The sequence below is a fragment of the Magallana gigas genome, chromosome 9, assembly GCF_963853765.1.
Source record: "Magallana gigas chromosome 9, xbMagGiga1.1, whole genome shotgun sequence".
NCBI lineage: Eukaryota > Metazoa > Mollusca > Bivalvia > Ostreida > Ostreidae > Magallana > Magallana gigas.
Window position 1 is genome coordinate 32,561,263 of NC_088861.1, and position 19,628 is coordinate 32,580,890.

At 33.6% G+C, this 19,628-nt stretch overlaps 1 protein-coding gene and 1 pseudogene across 1 annotated transcript; one reads left to right on the plus strand and one right to left on the minus strand.

The window, feature by feature from the left end:
* Window positions 1–5,879: 5,879 nt before the first annotated feature.
* Window positions 5,880–9,784, minus strand: LOC136271889 (uncharacterized). The gene is made up of 4 exons (XM_066072465.1): window positions 8,929–9,784; window positions 7,510–7,621; window positions 7,068–7,139; window positions 5,880–6,798 (listed from the first exon to the last, which is right to left on the minus strand). The coding sequence occupies exons 1-4, from the start codon at window positions 9,782–9,784 to the stop codon at window positions 5,880–5,882; spliced, it is 1,959 nt and encodes a 652-aa protein (XP_065928537.1).
* Window positions 9,785–13,158: 3,374 nt separating this feature from the next.
* LOC136271890 (uncharacterized) lies at window positions 13,159–15,231 on the plus strand (annotated as a pseudogene).
* Window positions 15,232–19,628: the final 4,397 nt, after the last annotated feature.

Genomic DNA, 19,628 nt, shown 5'->3' on the forward strand with positions numbered 1-19,628 from the left:
TCTGAAGCAACCTCTGCGTTTCATTTATAATATAGTTAAATCAACTTTGCAAGCTATCGTATACAAAACATGTGACCTGTTCCCAAAAAAAACTAAACCTCATCCAGCATCCGTAACATATGGCTCAGATTCAGCATTCAAGCCTGTCAGGTGCATCAGTATCATAAGACGCATCACCCATGCAAGTTTGGTGAAGATAGGACCAGTAATAACTAAGATATCATCATCAGAGGGCACCAGCAATTAAAACCTTAACCTTATCCAGCATCCGAAACCTATGGCTCAGATTCAGCATCCATGCCTATCATGTGCATCTGTATTATAAGACACACCACACATTCAAGTTTAGTGAAGTTAGGACCTGTAATAACTAAGATATATTTTTAGCATCCTTGATAATGGAGATCAAACTCTGCATCTGAAGCTTCCTCTGCGATTCATTCATAATACAGTTTAATCAACTATGCAAGTTTGAAATAGTATTATTATGTATGTAACATGTGACCTGTTAAAAAATCTTAACCTTATCCAGCATCGAAACCTATGGCTCAGACTCAGCATTCAATCCTGTCAGGTGCATCAGTATCATAAAAAGCACCATCCATGGAAGTCTGGTGTAGTTAAGACAAGTAATAACTAAGATATTATCATTTGTTTCAAAAACTTTAACCAGCTCTTAAGACCTTAACCTCCTCCAGCATCCGAAACCTATGGCTCAGATTCAGCAGTGAAGCCGTTCATCACGCGCCAACCATAAAAGTTTGGTGAAGTAAGGATCAGTAGTAACTAAGATATTATCATCAGATGTCATCTGCAACAAAAACTTTAACCAGCTCTTAAAACGTTAACCACCTCCAGCATCCGAAACCTATAGCTCAGATTCAGCATTCAAGCCTGTCTGGTGCATAAGTATCATCCATGCAAGTTTGGTGAAGTACGGACCAGTAATAACTTAGATATTGCTATCAAAGGGCACCTGCAACAACAACCTTAACCTGTTCCAAAAACCTTAGCCTCCTTCAGCATCTGAAATTTAGGACCCAGATCCAGCATCCAGGTCTTTCAAGTCCATAAGTACGTCCAGATGCATCATCCATGCAAGTGTGGTGAACACAGGACAAGTAATAACTTAGACATAGGACCTGCAACAAAAACTTTAACCAGGTCCGGACGCCGACGCCGGGGGTATAGCATAAGCTCCCCTTGACTTCGTCTCGATGAGCTAATGACATGTGCTATTAATACCGCCGAAACACTCTTAACTATGACAAATAAGCAATTGACCAATTGCTTCATTAAGAGTGTCGGGTTCTATTTTTTTTCCTCTTTTATTAAAACAATTATCATAATAAAGAAACATGTACATAATATATTCAATATATTCATTTACACAGTTCATACAGATAATAATAATATAATGAAATGCCTATATACTTTTTACATTTCGTTATATGCTAGTAAGCATATTCCTGATATTGATATTCATACCTATCTGTCCGATATTCAATGTCAAACGTTAACAACCGAAAAACAGGAAAATTGTGATAAAACAATTGTGAAAAAAAGAATGTCAAAAAGCTCTGAATAATATGAAAGAAAATAAATCTCCTTGACAAGATGGTCTACCAAGAGAATTTTATAAATATTTTTGTGAAGAAATAAAACATACATACTATGCCTCTCTAATAAACAATATTGAGAAAGGCACACTGCCATTTTCAAAGAGTAATGCTATTATCTCGTAAATTCATAAAAAGGATGATAAAGATCGTTTAAAAAATTATAGAACTATAAGTCTTACAAATGTTGACTACAAAATATTTACGTTCTGGCTAATCGTTTACAAAAAGTTGCAAACAGAGTTATCTGCCGTGAACGAAGTGCATATATAAAGGGAAGATATATTGGCGAAAATGCGCGCTTTATATTAGACATATTTGAGTAGTACATAGATAATAATTTAGATGGCATTTTGCTCTTCCTTGATTTTGAGAAAGCGTTTGACTCTGTGGAGTATAATTTTATGTTTAAAACATTAGAACAATTCAAGTTTGGTGATAAATTCATTGATATGATTAAACTACTATACAATTAACCTATCTTTAAAATAAAAAAATAATGGATGGATTTCAAAATCTTGTGAAATGAAAAGAGGAATAAGACAAGGTTGTACTGTGTCTGCTTTATTGTTTATATTCGTAGTGGAAATTCTAGCAATTCAAATAAGGAAAAATCATGAAATACAAGGACTTAAATTCAATGAAAATTTTGATAGGGAATACAAAATAGTACAACATGTGGATGATTGTACAGATATGGTAAAAGAACCAAATTCTTCAAAGAATGCACTAGAGACTATACAACAATTCATTAGTAGCTGGTCAAAATTTAAATATTGAAAAAACTGAGTGTATATTAACTGGCAAATTTATAAAAACATATGAAACCGAAACTGTTATTGAAGGCGTCAAAATAAATCGTAAGAGTATTAAATCCCTTGGAATCTATCTTGGTCATAATAAAGATGAATGCTATAACAGAAACTGGACGAGTAAACCAGAAAAATTATCTAGAATCTTAAGTGTATGGAAAAAACGAATTTTAACAATCTTCGGAAAATGTACGATTATAAATACACTAGCAATTTCAAAATTGGTATATTATGCATTTATTCTTCAAAACCCAAAGAATATTTTAAAGGGTACCTGCAGTGTCGGTCAATTTTTGATATAATGGAGATCTATGTGTAAAAACATCATCCTGAAATTTTACAGAGATTGCATAAGTAGTTTTCGAGATATTTGGGGAAAACCCGATTTTGCACCTGAACGAGTTCTGAATCAAGCCGATTTGGCGCGAGATGAACTGTGACGTCACAGGGTCAACGCCGCTGTGTGAGAAACAGGGATATCGTATGAAAACTGTTCGTTTTCTTGCATTGATTTATTAATATATGAGCATTTTTTTCACTGTTATTATTTCCTTATAAACCCTGAATGACAAAATATACTGTTTTTTTTAGTTTAACCCGTATTTTATCACACAAAAATGCCGAATTCGGAAAATTGTTTGCTTCATGAATTTAGTCAAATGTGTAACACATTTTACGTATAAATGCACACCATATGGCAAAATAACAATTAATCAAAGAACTTTTGTTATAAGAAACATATTTTGTTAATAGTGTCATTCTTTCGAATGATTTTTCCGTGACATTATTAACTGATTAATAATATTGATAATACATATTTCGTAAAAGGTAACGCGGGGTCTATTCCTCGTATAAGGCATAAAATTACAAATGATGTCGGCCGAGTATTCAATGATATTGATATCGAACCAATAACAATGAAAATAGTATGCATTCTTTAACATTGAAAGAAACAAACACGGGATTATAAACGGATCAAGGCGAAAGTCCAAGATGGCTTCATGATTAAGTCTGTCTCGAATTCATTTTAAAATTCGATAATGGAATTTCATTTTACATTTATTTACATCCTTTGTTAAAATGTTCAAGTCTATTCAGACTTCATAATGATTCGTTGTCAGTATAACAATTTAAACTATATGGAGTTAAAGCGTTAAATTGCTGAACAAAGCGCTCGAAAGAAAGTTGCACTTTATTAAATAAGAAATTATAAAGACCAACGTAATTACTTCCGAAATAATTACTTGATCATATAAAAAAAGGTTTGAATTGCTGATTTGTAAATTTGGTCATTATTTAAGTGATTAGATAAGTAACAATAAAGGCATTTACTTCGAACATTAGCTTTCCTATTTGATAGTCTCATGCATGATTCTTTAATCACTGGTTGACGGACTATACACATGTATTAGCTTACGAATGCTTGCTTTTACACAGTGTAATTTATTTTTCTGTTTTATTTTTTAACAATTGAGTAGCAAATTATACACAAATCAGTTCACCAGTCTAGAGGTGTGAAACCCTCTCTTTGTTCACCAGACTTGTGTACCATGTGTATACATACCCCAGATACACATGTGTCTGGAGCATTGGCTTCGTTAGTTTACCTGTTTACCTGTGTCATTGACTCGGATCACTCGTGTGTGAAAGGATATTATGTAATCAAAAAATGAATAATGAACATAAATCTGCCCATGCAAGCGTTTCATCGATGAAAAGGCGACGAGAGTAGCAAATTTTAAAATCCTTTAAAAGGAAATCTAACTGTAATAAAATAATTACGGATACAAATTTCTAAATCTATAATACCTAAAATAACTAGATACGTTAAAAAAATCAGACCTATATCAATCATATTGGCTGAAAAATCGAATTTAATTTGTATAGCTCTGTAAAGAAATTTCCCTCCTGTTGACCTCGTGACGTCACTTCTGCTGAAGCCTCGTTATCGCCTAATTGTGTTTTCTCTTGATTAGATTTCCCAAAGCAGGTAAAAATAGCCACTTTGAAGCGGCGTAACTCCGTTATTTTTGCACCGATTTCGATGCAGTTTTTTGCATTAAATTTTGGTAAATAAACTCTTTGACATATGTTTCACATCGGCTGGGCTGCAGGTTCCCATTAAAAATGTTTCAAAGACTTTATTTGAAAAAAAAAGATATAGAATAAAAAGAAATACACCGATTGGGAAAATTGAAAAAGGAGGAATCAATATTGTGGAAAACGAAAGTAAATTTTTAGCCCGGCTAAAGCGTCAGGGATTAAAAGAATAACAAATAAATGTAGTATAACATATTATAGCTTGAATGGCATGTTACACCAAATGAAAATATCCGTATTTGAAATTATCAAAATGACAGATACCAAAATTTGTAAAATACTACGTTTGCCTATTTTTTTATTATGAAGTCTTCTCTACTCTTTTTATTTATTTAAAAACGAGAAGAAATATTGTAATTTAAAAAGATATGAAATTCTGACAGAATGTATATGGTGTAATTCATTGTTTAAATATAAAGGACGAACTATTTGTTTTGTAAATTGGAAAAAAAAGATGGTTTTCTTTATACCAAAGACATTTTTGATAAGAATGGAGAGATCTATGATATTTCTTATTTTATGAATTTATTGAGAATGAGAAATAACATTCTTTGTGAATATGTAATGCTTAAGCAAGGAATGAAGGAATGTATAAAACTATTTAACTTTTCAAATGCAAAACATGTAAAAAAAATACTTGTAATTATATTTTTTTGTTTAAAAACAATGTACAGTTGTCAATTCATTCTTTGAAAAGCAATTTTTGTTATTCTATACTAGTAAATTCAAATCTTCTGTACCCATTGTATGAATCTATGTGGGAAAATCTGTTTGATCTTGAAACAACAGATTTCAACTGGGGAAATATGTATTTTTCTAAAATTAAACAAATGTATCAAAATAATATTGCAGAATTTAACTATAAGTCACTGCATTGTATTGTATACAATAATTTGGCAGTAAGCAAGTGGAATGAAAATGTATCTCCACTATGTGATGTATGTAAATTAGTCGAAGATGCACAGCATTTGTTACTTAGTTGTGAAATGGTAAACAAAATATGGAAACGAGTAGGGACATTTTTTGCGTCTCACAATAACATAGAAAACTATAGTCCTAGGTTTTTATAAAGATAATAATATTCATACCGTTATGTTTAACAATCTTAGATCTTTTGTATGTTTTACAATCTACAAATATAAAATGAAATGTAGATTTGATAATGAAATTATGTCAGAAAGAAACCTTATACAAAAACTAAAATATAATCTTTGTTTACAAAATGATATTTTGAAATATGTGAAGAAATTTAGATCTAATAATAATATGTTTACTAACTTAGGAAATTATTTGTGAATGAATACATTGAATATATGGGGTTTTAATAAGTTTAAGACATGTCTGGATGTTAGGATGCCGTCGTTTTTATACATTCATGAAGAGCTCGCTTCTTTCCGGTTCCATCCTCTCTCTGTACTGGTACTTCTTTGTTTGGCTGGCGCAATACGATGTATGCTTCCTCCTCACACTTATCTGCAATCGTGTGCTTACCATCGAAAGCAACAACCTTGACAAGAACTATATCTCCTTCATGAATTGTTAAACCTCTTACCTTTAAATCATAATACTTACCCTGTTTCGCTCTTGACCAATCAGCTGATTTTCTCGTCAGATGGTACGCTGTCTTCTTTCTTGTTCTGAGGTCTTCTATGTACTTGGTTAGTGATTTTTTCTCTTGATTGTTGATTCCGAAGGCAACATCAATCGGCAAAAGTGGTTCACGGCCAAACATCAATCTGTACGGTGATTGTCCTGTACTCTCATGCCTGGTACTGTTGTATGCCTGCACCTGGGGAAAAAAGTACTTCTTAAAGTTGGTCTTTTGGGTCGGTTGGAGAGTTCCAAGCATGTTGAGTAGCGTCCTGTTGAATCTCTCACACATCTCAGTGCCAATGGGATGATAGGGAGTGGTCCTTGATTTCTTCATCCTTGTAAGCAGACATAGTTCCTTGATGATATTTCCATCAAAATTTGCCCCCTGATCACTATGTAATCTGACTGGAATGCCATAATTGGTAATGAAATTGTTGTAGAAGGTCTCTGATGTGGTTTTAGCTGTAAAGTTCTTTGTGGGCACAGCCACAGCAAACCTAGAAAAATGATCTGTAATGAGCAGTATATGCTGGAATCCTCCTTTAGATGGTTCAAGTGTCAGGAAATCCATGCACACCAATTTAAGGGGGTATGATGTCTGGATTGGCATGAGAGGGGCTCGCTGGGTAGTTGGAACATTCCTACGTAAAAACATATGGCAATTCTTGATCCATCTATCAATATCACAATTCATACCATTCCAGTAGAATCTGTCGCGGACCAAGGGTGTTACACGGTCACGTCCTTGATGTCCGAAATCATTGTGCAGATTTTGCCACCAGTAGAATCGTATCGCTTGGAACTACTATATGTTTTCTGCATGTATCAACTATGGTAACTTTCCTCTTTAAGATTCCTTCTTCCATAATTAATAGATGAAAATTCCTAAAAAGTGCTAGAGAATGAGAACAGGTTGGTAGATCACTCATTCGGGGTCTCTTACCTGATTTGACATAATGCATTCCTTTCTGTAATACTGGGTCTTTGTGTTGTGTTGAGCTTCTTTCCAGTCAACCTGTTGAAATTGAGAAATTTCAGAATTTAACTGATTAACTAATTCTGAATCGACAAATACATTTTCTACAAAAGGAATCTCTAACTGAATAGATTGACATAATGCTTTCATACATTCATCTGAAATAGAAGACATGTCATTAGTTTGTTCAGTTAGTCTAGATAGTCCGTCTGTGTCCGAGTTCTTAAATCCAGGTCTGTATTGAATATCTAAATCATAATTAGCTAAAGAAGCCAACCATCGATGACCTGCAGAGTCCAACTTTGCTGAGGTCAAGACATAAGTAAGTGGGTTATTATCCGTCAAGACTTTAGTCTTACTCCCTAGTAAATAAAAAATAAAATCCTTAAATTTGTCGCATACTGCCCACATCAGTCCTAAAAATTCAATGTTTTGGGCAGGATAGTTTTGTTCTGGTTTAGTGAGACTCCTACTGGCATAGCTGATCACTCTCTTCCCATCTCCTTGTTTCTGATATAGAACTGTGCCAAAAGCAATCTTACTTACATCTATGTGAAGTTCGAATGGCAGACTGTAATCAGCATACAAATGTAACAGAGTATAAGTGGAATTGCTAATGCTTCCTTAAAGGAAGTGAACTTCAAAAAAAAAAATTAATTGTTGCTTAATAAATTTTAAAAGCCTTTTGAAACTTAAAAATGAGGTATGTTACCTTTTTGTTTATTTCTATCAAGAGATTATATCAATTTACACTCTCAGTGAAAAGTTTATGGAGGTAATCCATTATTCCCCAGCATGCATCTGTTCTCTGACGTAGATAAGCCACATTGCTGCTGGTGACTGGGTCAATGTTTGAACTAGGCCAGTGTTTATGTACAGAGTTGATAAAAGTTACAAAGAAAAATATGCCTTGATGTGAAGAAAAATAATGTGTGTACTGTCATGAGAAGACAAGGATTTAATACATTTCTATAAATGAAGCTCAAATAACTATTTATTTATTTATTTATTTATTTATTTATTTGTAAAATATCAGACCATCACATTCCAGATGTTTGTACGGAGATGTGGCAGTCAGTGTTTACATAAATAAAATGCTTTTTATAGATTTCAATTTAAATTAATATGAAATTGTAATTTCATTTTCTTTGTGGGATTTCTTACCGTTACCTTTTATTTAAATGCCCTGGAAATATTTCTGATTTTTTTTTTGATACATAAGATCTTGATGATATATACGCCGGTTCTGTTTATGCTGTCAGAAGAATAACAGAACTACTTAAGCCACTTTTTAAAAGTCAGGATGCTGTGCAATGCACCTTGTGTGCTCATTTATGTAGCACATATAATGTTCAAACTCATAAACAAGAAATTCCCGAGTGCAAGAAAAAAAAGGTCACAATAACACTGATCCACGGACATTCCATTCTAGTTACATGTCACATTAACTGCTGGTGGGAAAGCATCATTCTGAGATCCAAAATCTTCCTCCATAAACACTGTTTAAAATGACAATTTTTTTACATCCCTTTCAAGATTCCATTCACATTTTGATGATGGCATTTTATCTCTGTTACTAAACGTGTGTAAAAATGCAATGTGTATCACTGACGGCAACATCAGTGCTGCCCTCTCTTAGATGCTTAGAGATAATCCAGCAGGGAGGTAATGATTTTAACAATATGGCAGCGCTCATGGATTGCAAGAATTAGTTATTCTAAGTGATATATCTTTTTACTGAGGAAAGCTCTGTCTAAACGGTTTTCAGATATCATTGTACACATCAAACAGACAAATTTGAGCCCTTGATAATTTTTTTCATGTTCACGTTCTTTAAGTCTGTCAAAAGCATTCTGTTCCTCACTTCCAGACTTTTCCTTTCTTCTTGCTTGATCTCTTACTCTTTGTTGAAGTATATCTAGATGTTCTTGATATGTTCTTGAGAAGATGATAATGTCATTAAGAAAAATAATACAGATGTAAAGGTTCAATTCTCCAAGACGGTCTTCCATAAGTCTCTGGTATGTAACCAGGCTGTTCGAAAGGCCAAATGGCATCCTATTATACTCAAAGAAGCCTAAGGAGCCAACAGTAAAAGCTGTGCGCTCTTTGTGGCTCTCCTCAATTTCTATTTGATGGTATCCAGATTTGGTATCTAGAACTGTGAAGTAGGAATAGTCCGATAAACTGTCTAGGATCTCCTCAATTCTTGGAAGGGCATAGGCATCTTTCTTGGTCTTGTTGTTCAACTGTCGGTAATCCACACACATCCCTAAATCTCCGTGTTTCTTCCTCAACAAGACAACGTTGCTGGAAACTGGCGACTTGGATTTCATGATGATTCCTGGTGTCAGTAGTCGTTGTATGTGATCTCTGATTTCCATAAACATGGATGGGGGTATTCGCCTGTGACGCTGTCTAAAAGGTGTATGATCCGTCATCTCTATTCTGTGTTTGACTGTGGAGACGTGGCCAATATATGTTTCACCCCAGGAGAAAATGTCTTTATTTCTTGCTATCACCTCTTTGGCCTTGGCAAATTCCTCCTTTGTCAGGTTGTCTTGGGCAATATTAAAGTCTACTACCTGGGACGTGTTGTATCCTGCAGGAAATTCTGGTATGTCCTCCACAGTGACTGGCTGGATTTCTGCAATAATCGCTCTAGGTGGTACCCTGACAGTCATTGTTACAAATGTATCACATTGCTTACAGTCACCCACACTGTCTCTCTCTTCTGGGGATTATAGTCCACTAAGTTTGGGATGATGTCTAAATCTGCAGGAATTGCTGATTTCTCTGTTGTCTGAATAATTGGTATGGTATGCTTATCCTTTTATTGTCACTTCGGAATTTGGCTGGATAGTAATGGGATTTCTTTCCGCGGACTTGATTACTGCTAGTCGGTATTTATTCTTTAGCAGCTCTTATTCCCTTGTAGCTAAACATCTAAATGTCCAAAACCAGGGTTCATGTAGTTTTGTTATTAGCATATATCTGTCACCGTGATATTTCTTTTATTCCCCCTATAATGGAATTAAGAATATTAGTCCCTAATAAAACTGGAGTATTCTTGTGATAATCTGTCTCATTCACAACTAGGAACAGACATCTATATTCTCTCTCATCTCCGAGTCCATCAGATACAACTTCTAGCTCTACTGCTCCTTTGTAAGGTAAATTACTGCCATCTGCACACTTCAAATCGAATACATCTTCAATGTCCCCAATTTCTTTATCTGGAACATTTTCATAGTAAAAGTATTCACGTATAGTGGAAACTGTAGATCCTGTGTCTAGTAAAGCAGGTGTAGTTATTCCATTTATTTTAATTTCTACTTCAATAGTGTCTCAAATGATTCCTGGTAATTGACGCTGTTCATATCTCTGTCGACCTAGCGTCCGCGTCAAGAAGCAGGTAGCTGTGAGTTTAAATCTCGTTTGTGGCCCAAGCACACAACTTCTCTCTCACCTCTTCTCTCTTGTGTGTCATCTTTTCCTCGGTTTCTATAATTTTCTTGATACTGTTGATTCTGAAAATATTCTCCTTGACCTTGAAATCTTGAATTATGTGGTTTCTCAGTTTGATATTTCTGACGTACAACACCAATATCCTCTTTCATCTGATTCACCTTAGTGTCCATCTTTTGGATCATTGCTTTACATTCATCCATTTTTGAATCACTTGTAACAGTCTGATGGAAAGTGGCTTTTTTACTGGCATCTTTATGTCTGATCTTATCTTGATCTACCTTCCTAATTGCCTTTCTTAATTCATCAAAGTCAATGCACTCTTTAAATATATGGCCAGTTATGTCCTTTAGGTTTTCTGCAAGTCTATTCCAGAACATGTTTCGCAACATCTGATCTGTATTTGTTGGAAGAATTTCACCATTTTGTATCACCTTATTCAACAGATCCTCTAATCGACAGCTCCATTCTGAAACATCTTCATTTTCTTTTTGAGATGTACTATAAAACTGGGACAAAAGATTCTCATACAATCAACAATTCCATAGACGCTGTCAAATCTCTGCAAAATTTCACCAATGTATGCTTCTGTTCCGAGTCGCATCAGGACTCTTGCTGCATTTCCTCGAAGTGATCTTCTGATGCTCTGCAGAACTGTTGATGTCTTAACACCATCTCTAATCAAACGCTCAACTTAATAACGTCACAAATCATATGACGTTTCGCCTTTCTTATCTCCAGAAAAGAATGGCAGTTTCGGAGTGTTAGTGGTATATGATGTTGTTTCTTTCGAACTAATTGATGCATCATTATCCTGAGGTATGCCCATCTGCAATGTCCTTGGTGCCGCCCAATCAACATAACTAATCAACCAGGATTTAGGTTCTTCTCCAGATTTTAGTTTTGGTTTCACTCCAAGTTCCTTGAAAGATTTAGCTAACTTTTGCAGTTCCTCCTGTGTAAAGTCCTCTTCTGACATGATGATTCAACACCTTATATAACTAAACTAACTACTTAAATAAGTTTCTATTCTAACTAAATTCTAAGCTAATAAACCTAAATAAACTGATGAATTAGCTTAATTGAATAAATAAAAGTTTCTGAAATAAATTCTGAAAAAGGAGGATATATATATATATAAATATATATATATATATATATATATATATATATATATATATATATATATATATATATATATATATATATATATATATAAAACTAATTAACTGCTATAACTTAATTAGATCAATTAATAAATCTACATCAATTAATCTACAGTTAAGAGTAGTAAGTCAAATTCAATCAATAAGTTCAAAAAGAAATTAACTAAATCTAAGTAAGTTTAAACCAGATAACTAAGTTCTAAATAAATAACTAAGTTATATCAGTACTGATTATTACTAATTACTCAAAAATAAATCCTTGATATGTGGAAAAAAAATAGCGGAATGAAATAGACACGAAATAGAAGAAACCGACACGAGTTGGTTGATATAAAGAAACCGACGCGATTACCTAAATATTGAAGTCCAATAACCTGAATATCAAAACACAATATACACAATAAATCTGTAAATATCTTACACCAATTGCATGTATACTTTATTCCAGGCATGAGAGGCACTACCTTCCATGAAGTCAAACAGACAGATTCGAGGAACTTCTATCATGTCTATGGAGAATGTCAAATAAACCGTTACTCTATAAAACCCTAATAGTCAATGATAAATGATTAAATACTCTAATAATCAATTATAAATGAGAGAGCTGAAATGAAGTGCAATGTTAGTAAACACTCTTTTCACACAGGGTATAGGGAGTAATACTAAGTTTAAGCTGCTGTAAAACAAGATATACTATTTATTGTGATATATTCAAATCAACCTGATTAATTCTTATCTGAAGAAGAAGAACAGACCAGCCAGAACTTCAATACCAATGACTGATTACCAAATATACACCAGACTTGCACCAAGAGTTGTAAACTTTGTTTTCACCGGATGTTATTACAAAGTGTAAAGGTCGAATGTCAAAGTATAATTTTTATAAAAATTAGGATTTCGGATATTTCCGAATTTTAGTTTGAGTAAAGTTTGTTTTTTTAATTTGCTATTTCGTACGTCTTTCTTTTTTTTTACAATAGCCGCGTTTCGAGTTCATCCGTAACAACGTTTTTATTCGTTTTTTAATCACGCCAGGTCAAAAATGTGCAGCAAGTAAACTTCCGGTTTTACGGCGTCTCATAACTATGACCGAACGAATTCATTTTTACGGGTTTCAAGTACCGGATCTAAATAAGTATCTGCAAGACAGAGGTATAAGTTGCAGTATATGCAAGAAAATAGACCTTGTGCGCTTGTGAGAGCTTGCAGCGGAACTTCGTCTTGAGGTAATCGTTCGTTCACTGAAGCCTGATTAAAAGCTAATTTTGACATTCGAAGTCAGAGCGACGAAAATAATAGTACCTATCATACATTTTATAAATAATTCAAATTCATATTTTTCATGGATGTTTTGTGTGTAGTATAACCGGGTTAAACACATAATCATTCTGTGCAATGATGGCTTAAGGTTTTGACATCTTCAAATGACGAAGAAGAGTACTCTGTGTTTGATGCAAGGCGCAGGACGGTGGCAGTAGGGAACGACAAAATTATTTTAGACCCTGTAATTGCCGTGACCGAGTAATAAGACTTTCATTTCCACACTTTTTATAAAATTGTTTCTATTGACCATGTTGACAAAGCTTTTTAGTATTTCAAACTAAACAATATGGGGTTAACACACACTATACCCACTTTAGTTTTCACAAAGTGAACTGAGCATTTTCATAGCATTGGAAATTTAAATACTATCTATAAAGTGTATACTACTTTTGCAGGAGTAAGGATTTGGCCAGTGTACCAGACTTTGAATCGTGTGATGTGCTGGTATACTTAATGAGATGGTGTGGGTGGACTCACGAACGACTAAGACTTTATAAGCAGGATAATGGGTATCGTTTACACATGGCTTGCCATATTGATGACGTCAAGGCTGCCTATCATCTTCATCAGGAATATATATACTTGAGGGCAACCTGCATGCCTGAGACCAGACTTATGATGTCTGGATCTTGGCAAACAAGACAACTGGGGAAATTTTGTCAGGCGGATACACTTGTGTGGCGTAAGTATATTCCAGATTGAGGTAACCTTATGTTACAGGGTTGTCTCTAAGACCCATGGATTTTCCTTCCTTATACTGACATAATACCCCAATTATTCTGGTATTCCCATTCACCCTCCTGCTAGGTGAGGAGCCCCAGACACCCTTCTACTTTTTTAAATGTTCCCTGCCATTTCAATTGTAAAGGGACAACCCTGCATTTCATTCATGGTATTCTCTGTTTCCATGAAAGCATAATCTCACAAAACTGATACGTATAGAGAAGAATTTGTAGTCACATTCTTATTATTGAATAATTCAGGTTCATATTGCATGTATTAGTAATAATTTACAAATGAAAAATAATTGAATTCTTATATATTTTTTTCAGGGACAATGGAACTTGCAAGCACTGTGTTGCTTTTATATTCTCCCTATCAAGTTTTTGTGAGAGACACAGAGACCGAGGAACAGAATTAGGTACCGACATGCAGTGTATCTAGGATAAACCTAGGAAAAAATCCAATCCCCAGAAGATCTCGGACATTGATATGAGGGTGGACCAGACGCATCCCCAAACAACATCCGCAACTACTGACTCATACAACCCGATCGTTCCCGTTCAAGGTCCAATGGCCAACCATGAAAGGGACTTCTATGAATTATGTAGAGGTACAGGGGCGCTTCTGTTACAGACACTGTATGATGAGTCTTATGTAAGTGATGATGATGATGATGATAATGTTGTACTTCCATCAATGTCAGATGCCTGCAAGAATATGCTACCACCTTATGACATTTTTTCTGTAACTGAAAAATTGAAGAATATTTTTGATAAGAAAATAATTACTGAAATTGAAGATCAAACTAAAGGACAGGATGAAAATCAAGAATGGTATGAACAAAGAATTGGTAGAATTACTGCATCACATATTTCATCAGTTTTAAATTTTAGATTTACTGAAAATGAAGAGAACTTTATTTCAAAAATGATTATGAGGAAAACTTCTAAAGCATCTATACCTTCTATGGCATTTGGCAAGCTACATGAACCAGTTGCTAGACAGCTATATTTTGATAATTATTTAAAACAGCACAAACACGCAGAGACTAAGTTATGTGGTTTATATGTAGACTCAGATTATCCATTTTTAGGGGCTTCCCCAGATGGTGTTATTAAGTGCAAGTGTTGTGGTGAATGATTACTTGAGATAAAATGTTCCTTCTTGTATCAAAATAAAATGCCCAAAGATGCTTGTATTGATGACCATTATCATGTTGTCTTCGATGAAAATGAAAATATAAGACTGAGATTTGATTCTCCATGGTATGTACAAATTCAAGGCCAGCTAGGTGTGTGCCTAAAACAGTGGTGTGATTTTGTATTTTACACAAAAAAGGGCTTTATAGTTGATCGTATATATTTTGATGAACTCGTCTTTCAGAGAATTGTTGACAAATCTCAGATGTTTTTTTTGAGAAATACCTCTTCAGAGCACTAAGAAAATTGTAAAAATAATTATATCTTAGCAGGAATGTGTTTTTAATGTCTTGCACATAAGTTTTCAACTCTTGTAAGAATGAGACATTTGCAATTTTCTTAGATTTTATTTGATTATCATTCAAGAAATTTATGTTACTTGTTACATTGAAGTTCTATTACATGTATTTTATATAACAAGTAAATACAATAAAAAATATTTCTGAACACAGATGTCATCTATAAGTAAAGTAAAACATTCCACCATGGAACATTAATTCCTTACTTTTTAACCAAAGGCTTTTGCAGATTACAAAGAAATGCACATATGACAAGCATTTGATCAGCAAGGGGTTTTAAATTTGTTGGCATGCTATTGGACAGCATATGAAATGTTTTTAATCTTCCTATAGCCCTCTCTACATGGATGCGAAATTTTGCAATGTTCCTTGTTTTTAGAATTTCAGAGGCAGACAGATATTTACCTTTACCCCAGGAACACTTCCTTGTGAATGGGGGTATTATAAGTTTAGCTCTGCGTTGAAGCAAAAGATCCCTCATCAAAAACCCCCTGTCTGCCATTATCTCATCTCCAGGTTGTATGTTGTCCAGGAATCCACTTTCCTTAGTGATGTACCTATCAGAAACATTGCCTCCCCACAAATTTGATATAAATGAAAATGCACCAGAAGGTTACACACCAACCAATGCTTTATAAGTATTATGTTGCTTATAAGAGCTAAATGTTTGAGACTGAGCAGTTGGAATTCTTGGTTTCTCAATGAAAAATTCAGTACAGTCAATAATACAATTTACATTTGGAAACTTAGCTCTGAAAGATGAAGGCATGAATTTTTTCAATACATTTCTGAAAGGCCATTTTAATAAAGGTTTGAAGATTGTAAACATGAAATTGATCCAAGTGGTGAAGACTTGAGAAACTCTGGAAGTAGATACGCCAAATAAATCTGCCATGACAAATGTAGTCAAAGCTAGTCGCAATCTGACAAAAGTTAAAACAAACTCCTGAAACCTGCTGAGCTTCCTTTTTGGGCCTGACTTTGCATTTAGACTGTCTTTCTGATATTTTTTCTTTGCAGCACTCCCTTGTCCTTCAATGTTGGTGAAGCCTTTTCCAAGATATCTTAATAGAGAGGAAAATTATTTATAAGAAAATGTTAGCTTATTATAGAACATTAGATTATGATTAAGTTTTGTGATATATTAAATAATAAACTACGATCAACTTTTTTTTCTTGTTGTAAAAAAAAAAATTAAGTATTAACATTTTTAATATCACTGAATTTTTTGTGCACCAGTCCATACCACATACATCATTTAGGATTGTCTTCGATGGTAGTCCAGTATACATTAGTACATTTTTGTCATCTTTCACAACTTTGTTGACAAAAAGTTCTCTCATGAGTTTCTCAGGATCCTCAAGTTTGGTTGATTTCTCCTCCAGAACCTTGATATCTGCAGTAGTGAGTGTTGTTTGGATTCCTATATCTCTGGTTGACATGTCATTACTGCAAAAGCTGCCACTGATGTAACAGTGGTCCATTTCTACATGAGTACCTACAGTATATTTTCAATGTAAGTTTTTGTGTAATAAGCTTACCTTTATTTAAAAAGCCAGAATCTAAAAAAAATGTTATTTTTTCAAATCAAAATTTTCACCTGTGACAGAAAGAGATCCAACTGTAGGATACTCATGATCAGTCACTTCAATTTCTTGATTAACTGGCCAACTTCCATTCAATTCTCCACTGACTCCAGCAACAAACAATGAATTATCAATATAATTCTGTGATTGCTGAAAAATAATAATACTTAAACTAGACACGATCTCGTTGCAAGCAACGAGGAGGTCTTCCGTCTGATTTTAGAACTTGAGATTTATGTTCTATCTTGATTTTGCTATTTAACAGCTAAACATGATTTAAAACAGGAAATGAGGGTCTGCATTCTAAGGGCCAGATACTATTTTGTTTCAGGTGTACGAGCTTTGTTCAACAAGTGTTTAGAAATTCGTCACCGTTCTTGAGATATCTGTTAACAAACGTTTTAGGGGCCGGTCCCTTATCTCCTTATTGGGGCTGCTTAACCAAATGTTGACGGTTGCATGTTGTTAAGTACATAATTTTAAGCATCTGTTCTTCTATAATTAATTTCAAAATATTTTTCCTTTTTTGAGATATAGGTGATCAAAGTTTTGGACTTTTGACCCCTAAAACCCCCTAATTACGTAACACATTAGATAATTATTATATTGTAAGGCTACATAACTGTAAGATAAACATATTTGCTTCTATAATTTATGACAAAATATCCCTCGGTAAAGAGCTATAGGAAAAAGACGTTAGAGCCTTCTAGGTCCCTACATTTAGGGGCCAGCCCCTTTTTTGATTTTATAGACAATTTGCTGAACATTTGTTTAAAAGTTTGTTACCATTCTTGTGATATCTGAGAAAAAATGTTTAGGGGTCAGTCCCTTATATCCTTATTGGGGCTGCTGAACCAAATTTTTAAGGTTGCATGTTGTTAAGTACACCATTTTGAGCATCTTTTCTTTTATACTGCATTTCAAAATATTTTTTCTTTTTGAGATATGGGTGATCAAAGTTTTGGACTTTTGACCCCTAAAACCCCCTAATTACGTAACACATTAGAAAAGCATTATACTGTTACGCTACATTACTGTAAGATAAACATATTTGCTTCCTCAAATCTATTACGAAATATCCCACAGTAAATACATGTAGCTATAGGAAAAGAACTTTAGAGCCCTCTAGGTCCCTAATATTAGGGGCCAGCCCCTTTTTCTTGGTATCAAATGAAAAGTTATTTCATTGTAAAGACATTTTGATAAACAATTGTTTAGAAATTTGTTACCATCTTTGAGGTATCTGAGAAAGAATGTTTTAGGGGCCGGTCCCTTATATCCTTATTGGGGCCGCTGAACCAAATTGTTAAGGTTGCATGCTGTTAAGTACATCATTCTGAGAATCTTTTCTTTTATACTGCATTTCTAAATATTTTTCCTTTTTGAGATATATGTGATCAAAGTTTTCGATTTTTCACCTCTTAAAACCCCTATTTACATAGCACATGAAAAAATCGTTATGCTGTCGGGCTTCATAACTGTAAGATAAACATGTAAGAGTATGAAAATTGTTGATTTAAATAAATAAAATTATTGTAATTAATACATCGAAACAGTACACATATAAAACGTTAGATCCACCCTTTTAATTCATACACATGTACATATACCCTTAGGGCAGTGCTTGATCATGAGTTGGTCAGTGGATATTTGTGATCTTGGTTTTTATTGGTTGTTTGTGTCAGTTTGAATTTGGTTGGTTTGTATATTTTGCTTTATGTGTTTTACCGCCAAGTTTGACAATCTTTGTCTGGACATTGACCAAAGCAGACTAAATATTTATATTGAGAAGTAATTTAATTTTGGACCAGACCTTGCTCTTTTTCTGGTAAGTTATACTTAGTATACTAATATCCTATAACACTTACTATTAATAAATTGATTATCCTATAAATTGCAGAAAACATTAATTAAGTCCATGATCACAAACTAATGAGTATGAATGAATTGGAATGAAAAGATATTTTTTATATGGAATACAGTGTTGATTATAAAGATCAATATTTGGTTTATTTATTATAGTATTAATTGATTCTCAAATCAATTGTATATAAGAATTTTATGATGATCAGATATTTGATTAAATTGGTCATTTATAAGATCAATTAGATTATACTTCAGTAATAAATATTTTTAGAATTATTCTGTTCATATTACAGAATCAGTCAATGTCAATATAATTTCACCACGCATTCGGTGTACGTATTATGAGCCTGTTCCCATAGAATGGTGAGAAAGTGTTTTTGAATATTTTTTTATCTGATTAATATATTTTATGACTTATTTTGGAGAAATGTAATTCATGTACATTATAAGAGTTACCTCCCGCTAAATGTTTAAAGTACAATTATAGTAAGATAATGTAAAAATATTATCTTGATGGAAATACATATATATTGTACTAATGTTATATTTTGATATAAATTATATTATTGTTTTATGATATTTCAGGGCTTAAATATACATTGCAAATTTTAAAGTCACTGTGTCCGGATACAAATAAAACGAACCATACAGATATCTTTGTTGTCAGTTATTTTAAACAAAGACCATAACAAACATATTTGCTTCTATAATTTATTTCAAAATATCCCTCGGTAAAGAGCTAGAGATAAAAGTTTTTAGAGCCCTCTAGGTCCCTAATATAAGGAGCCAGCCCCTTTTTCTTGGTATCAAATTTAAGGTCATTTAATTTTAAAGATATTTTACTCAGCAGTTGTTATGAAATTTGTTACCGTTTTTGAGATATCTGAGAAAACATTTT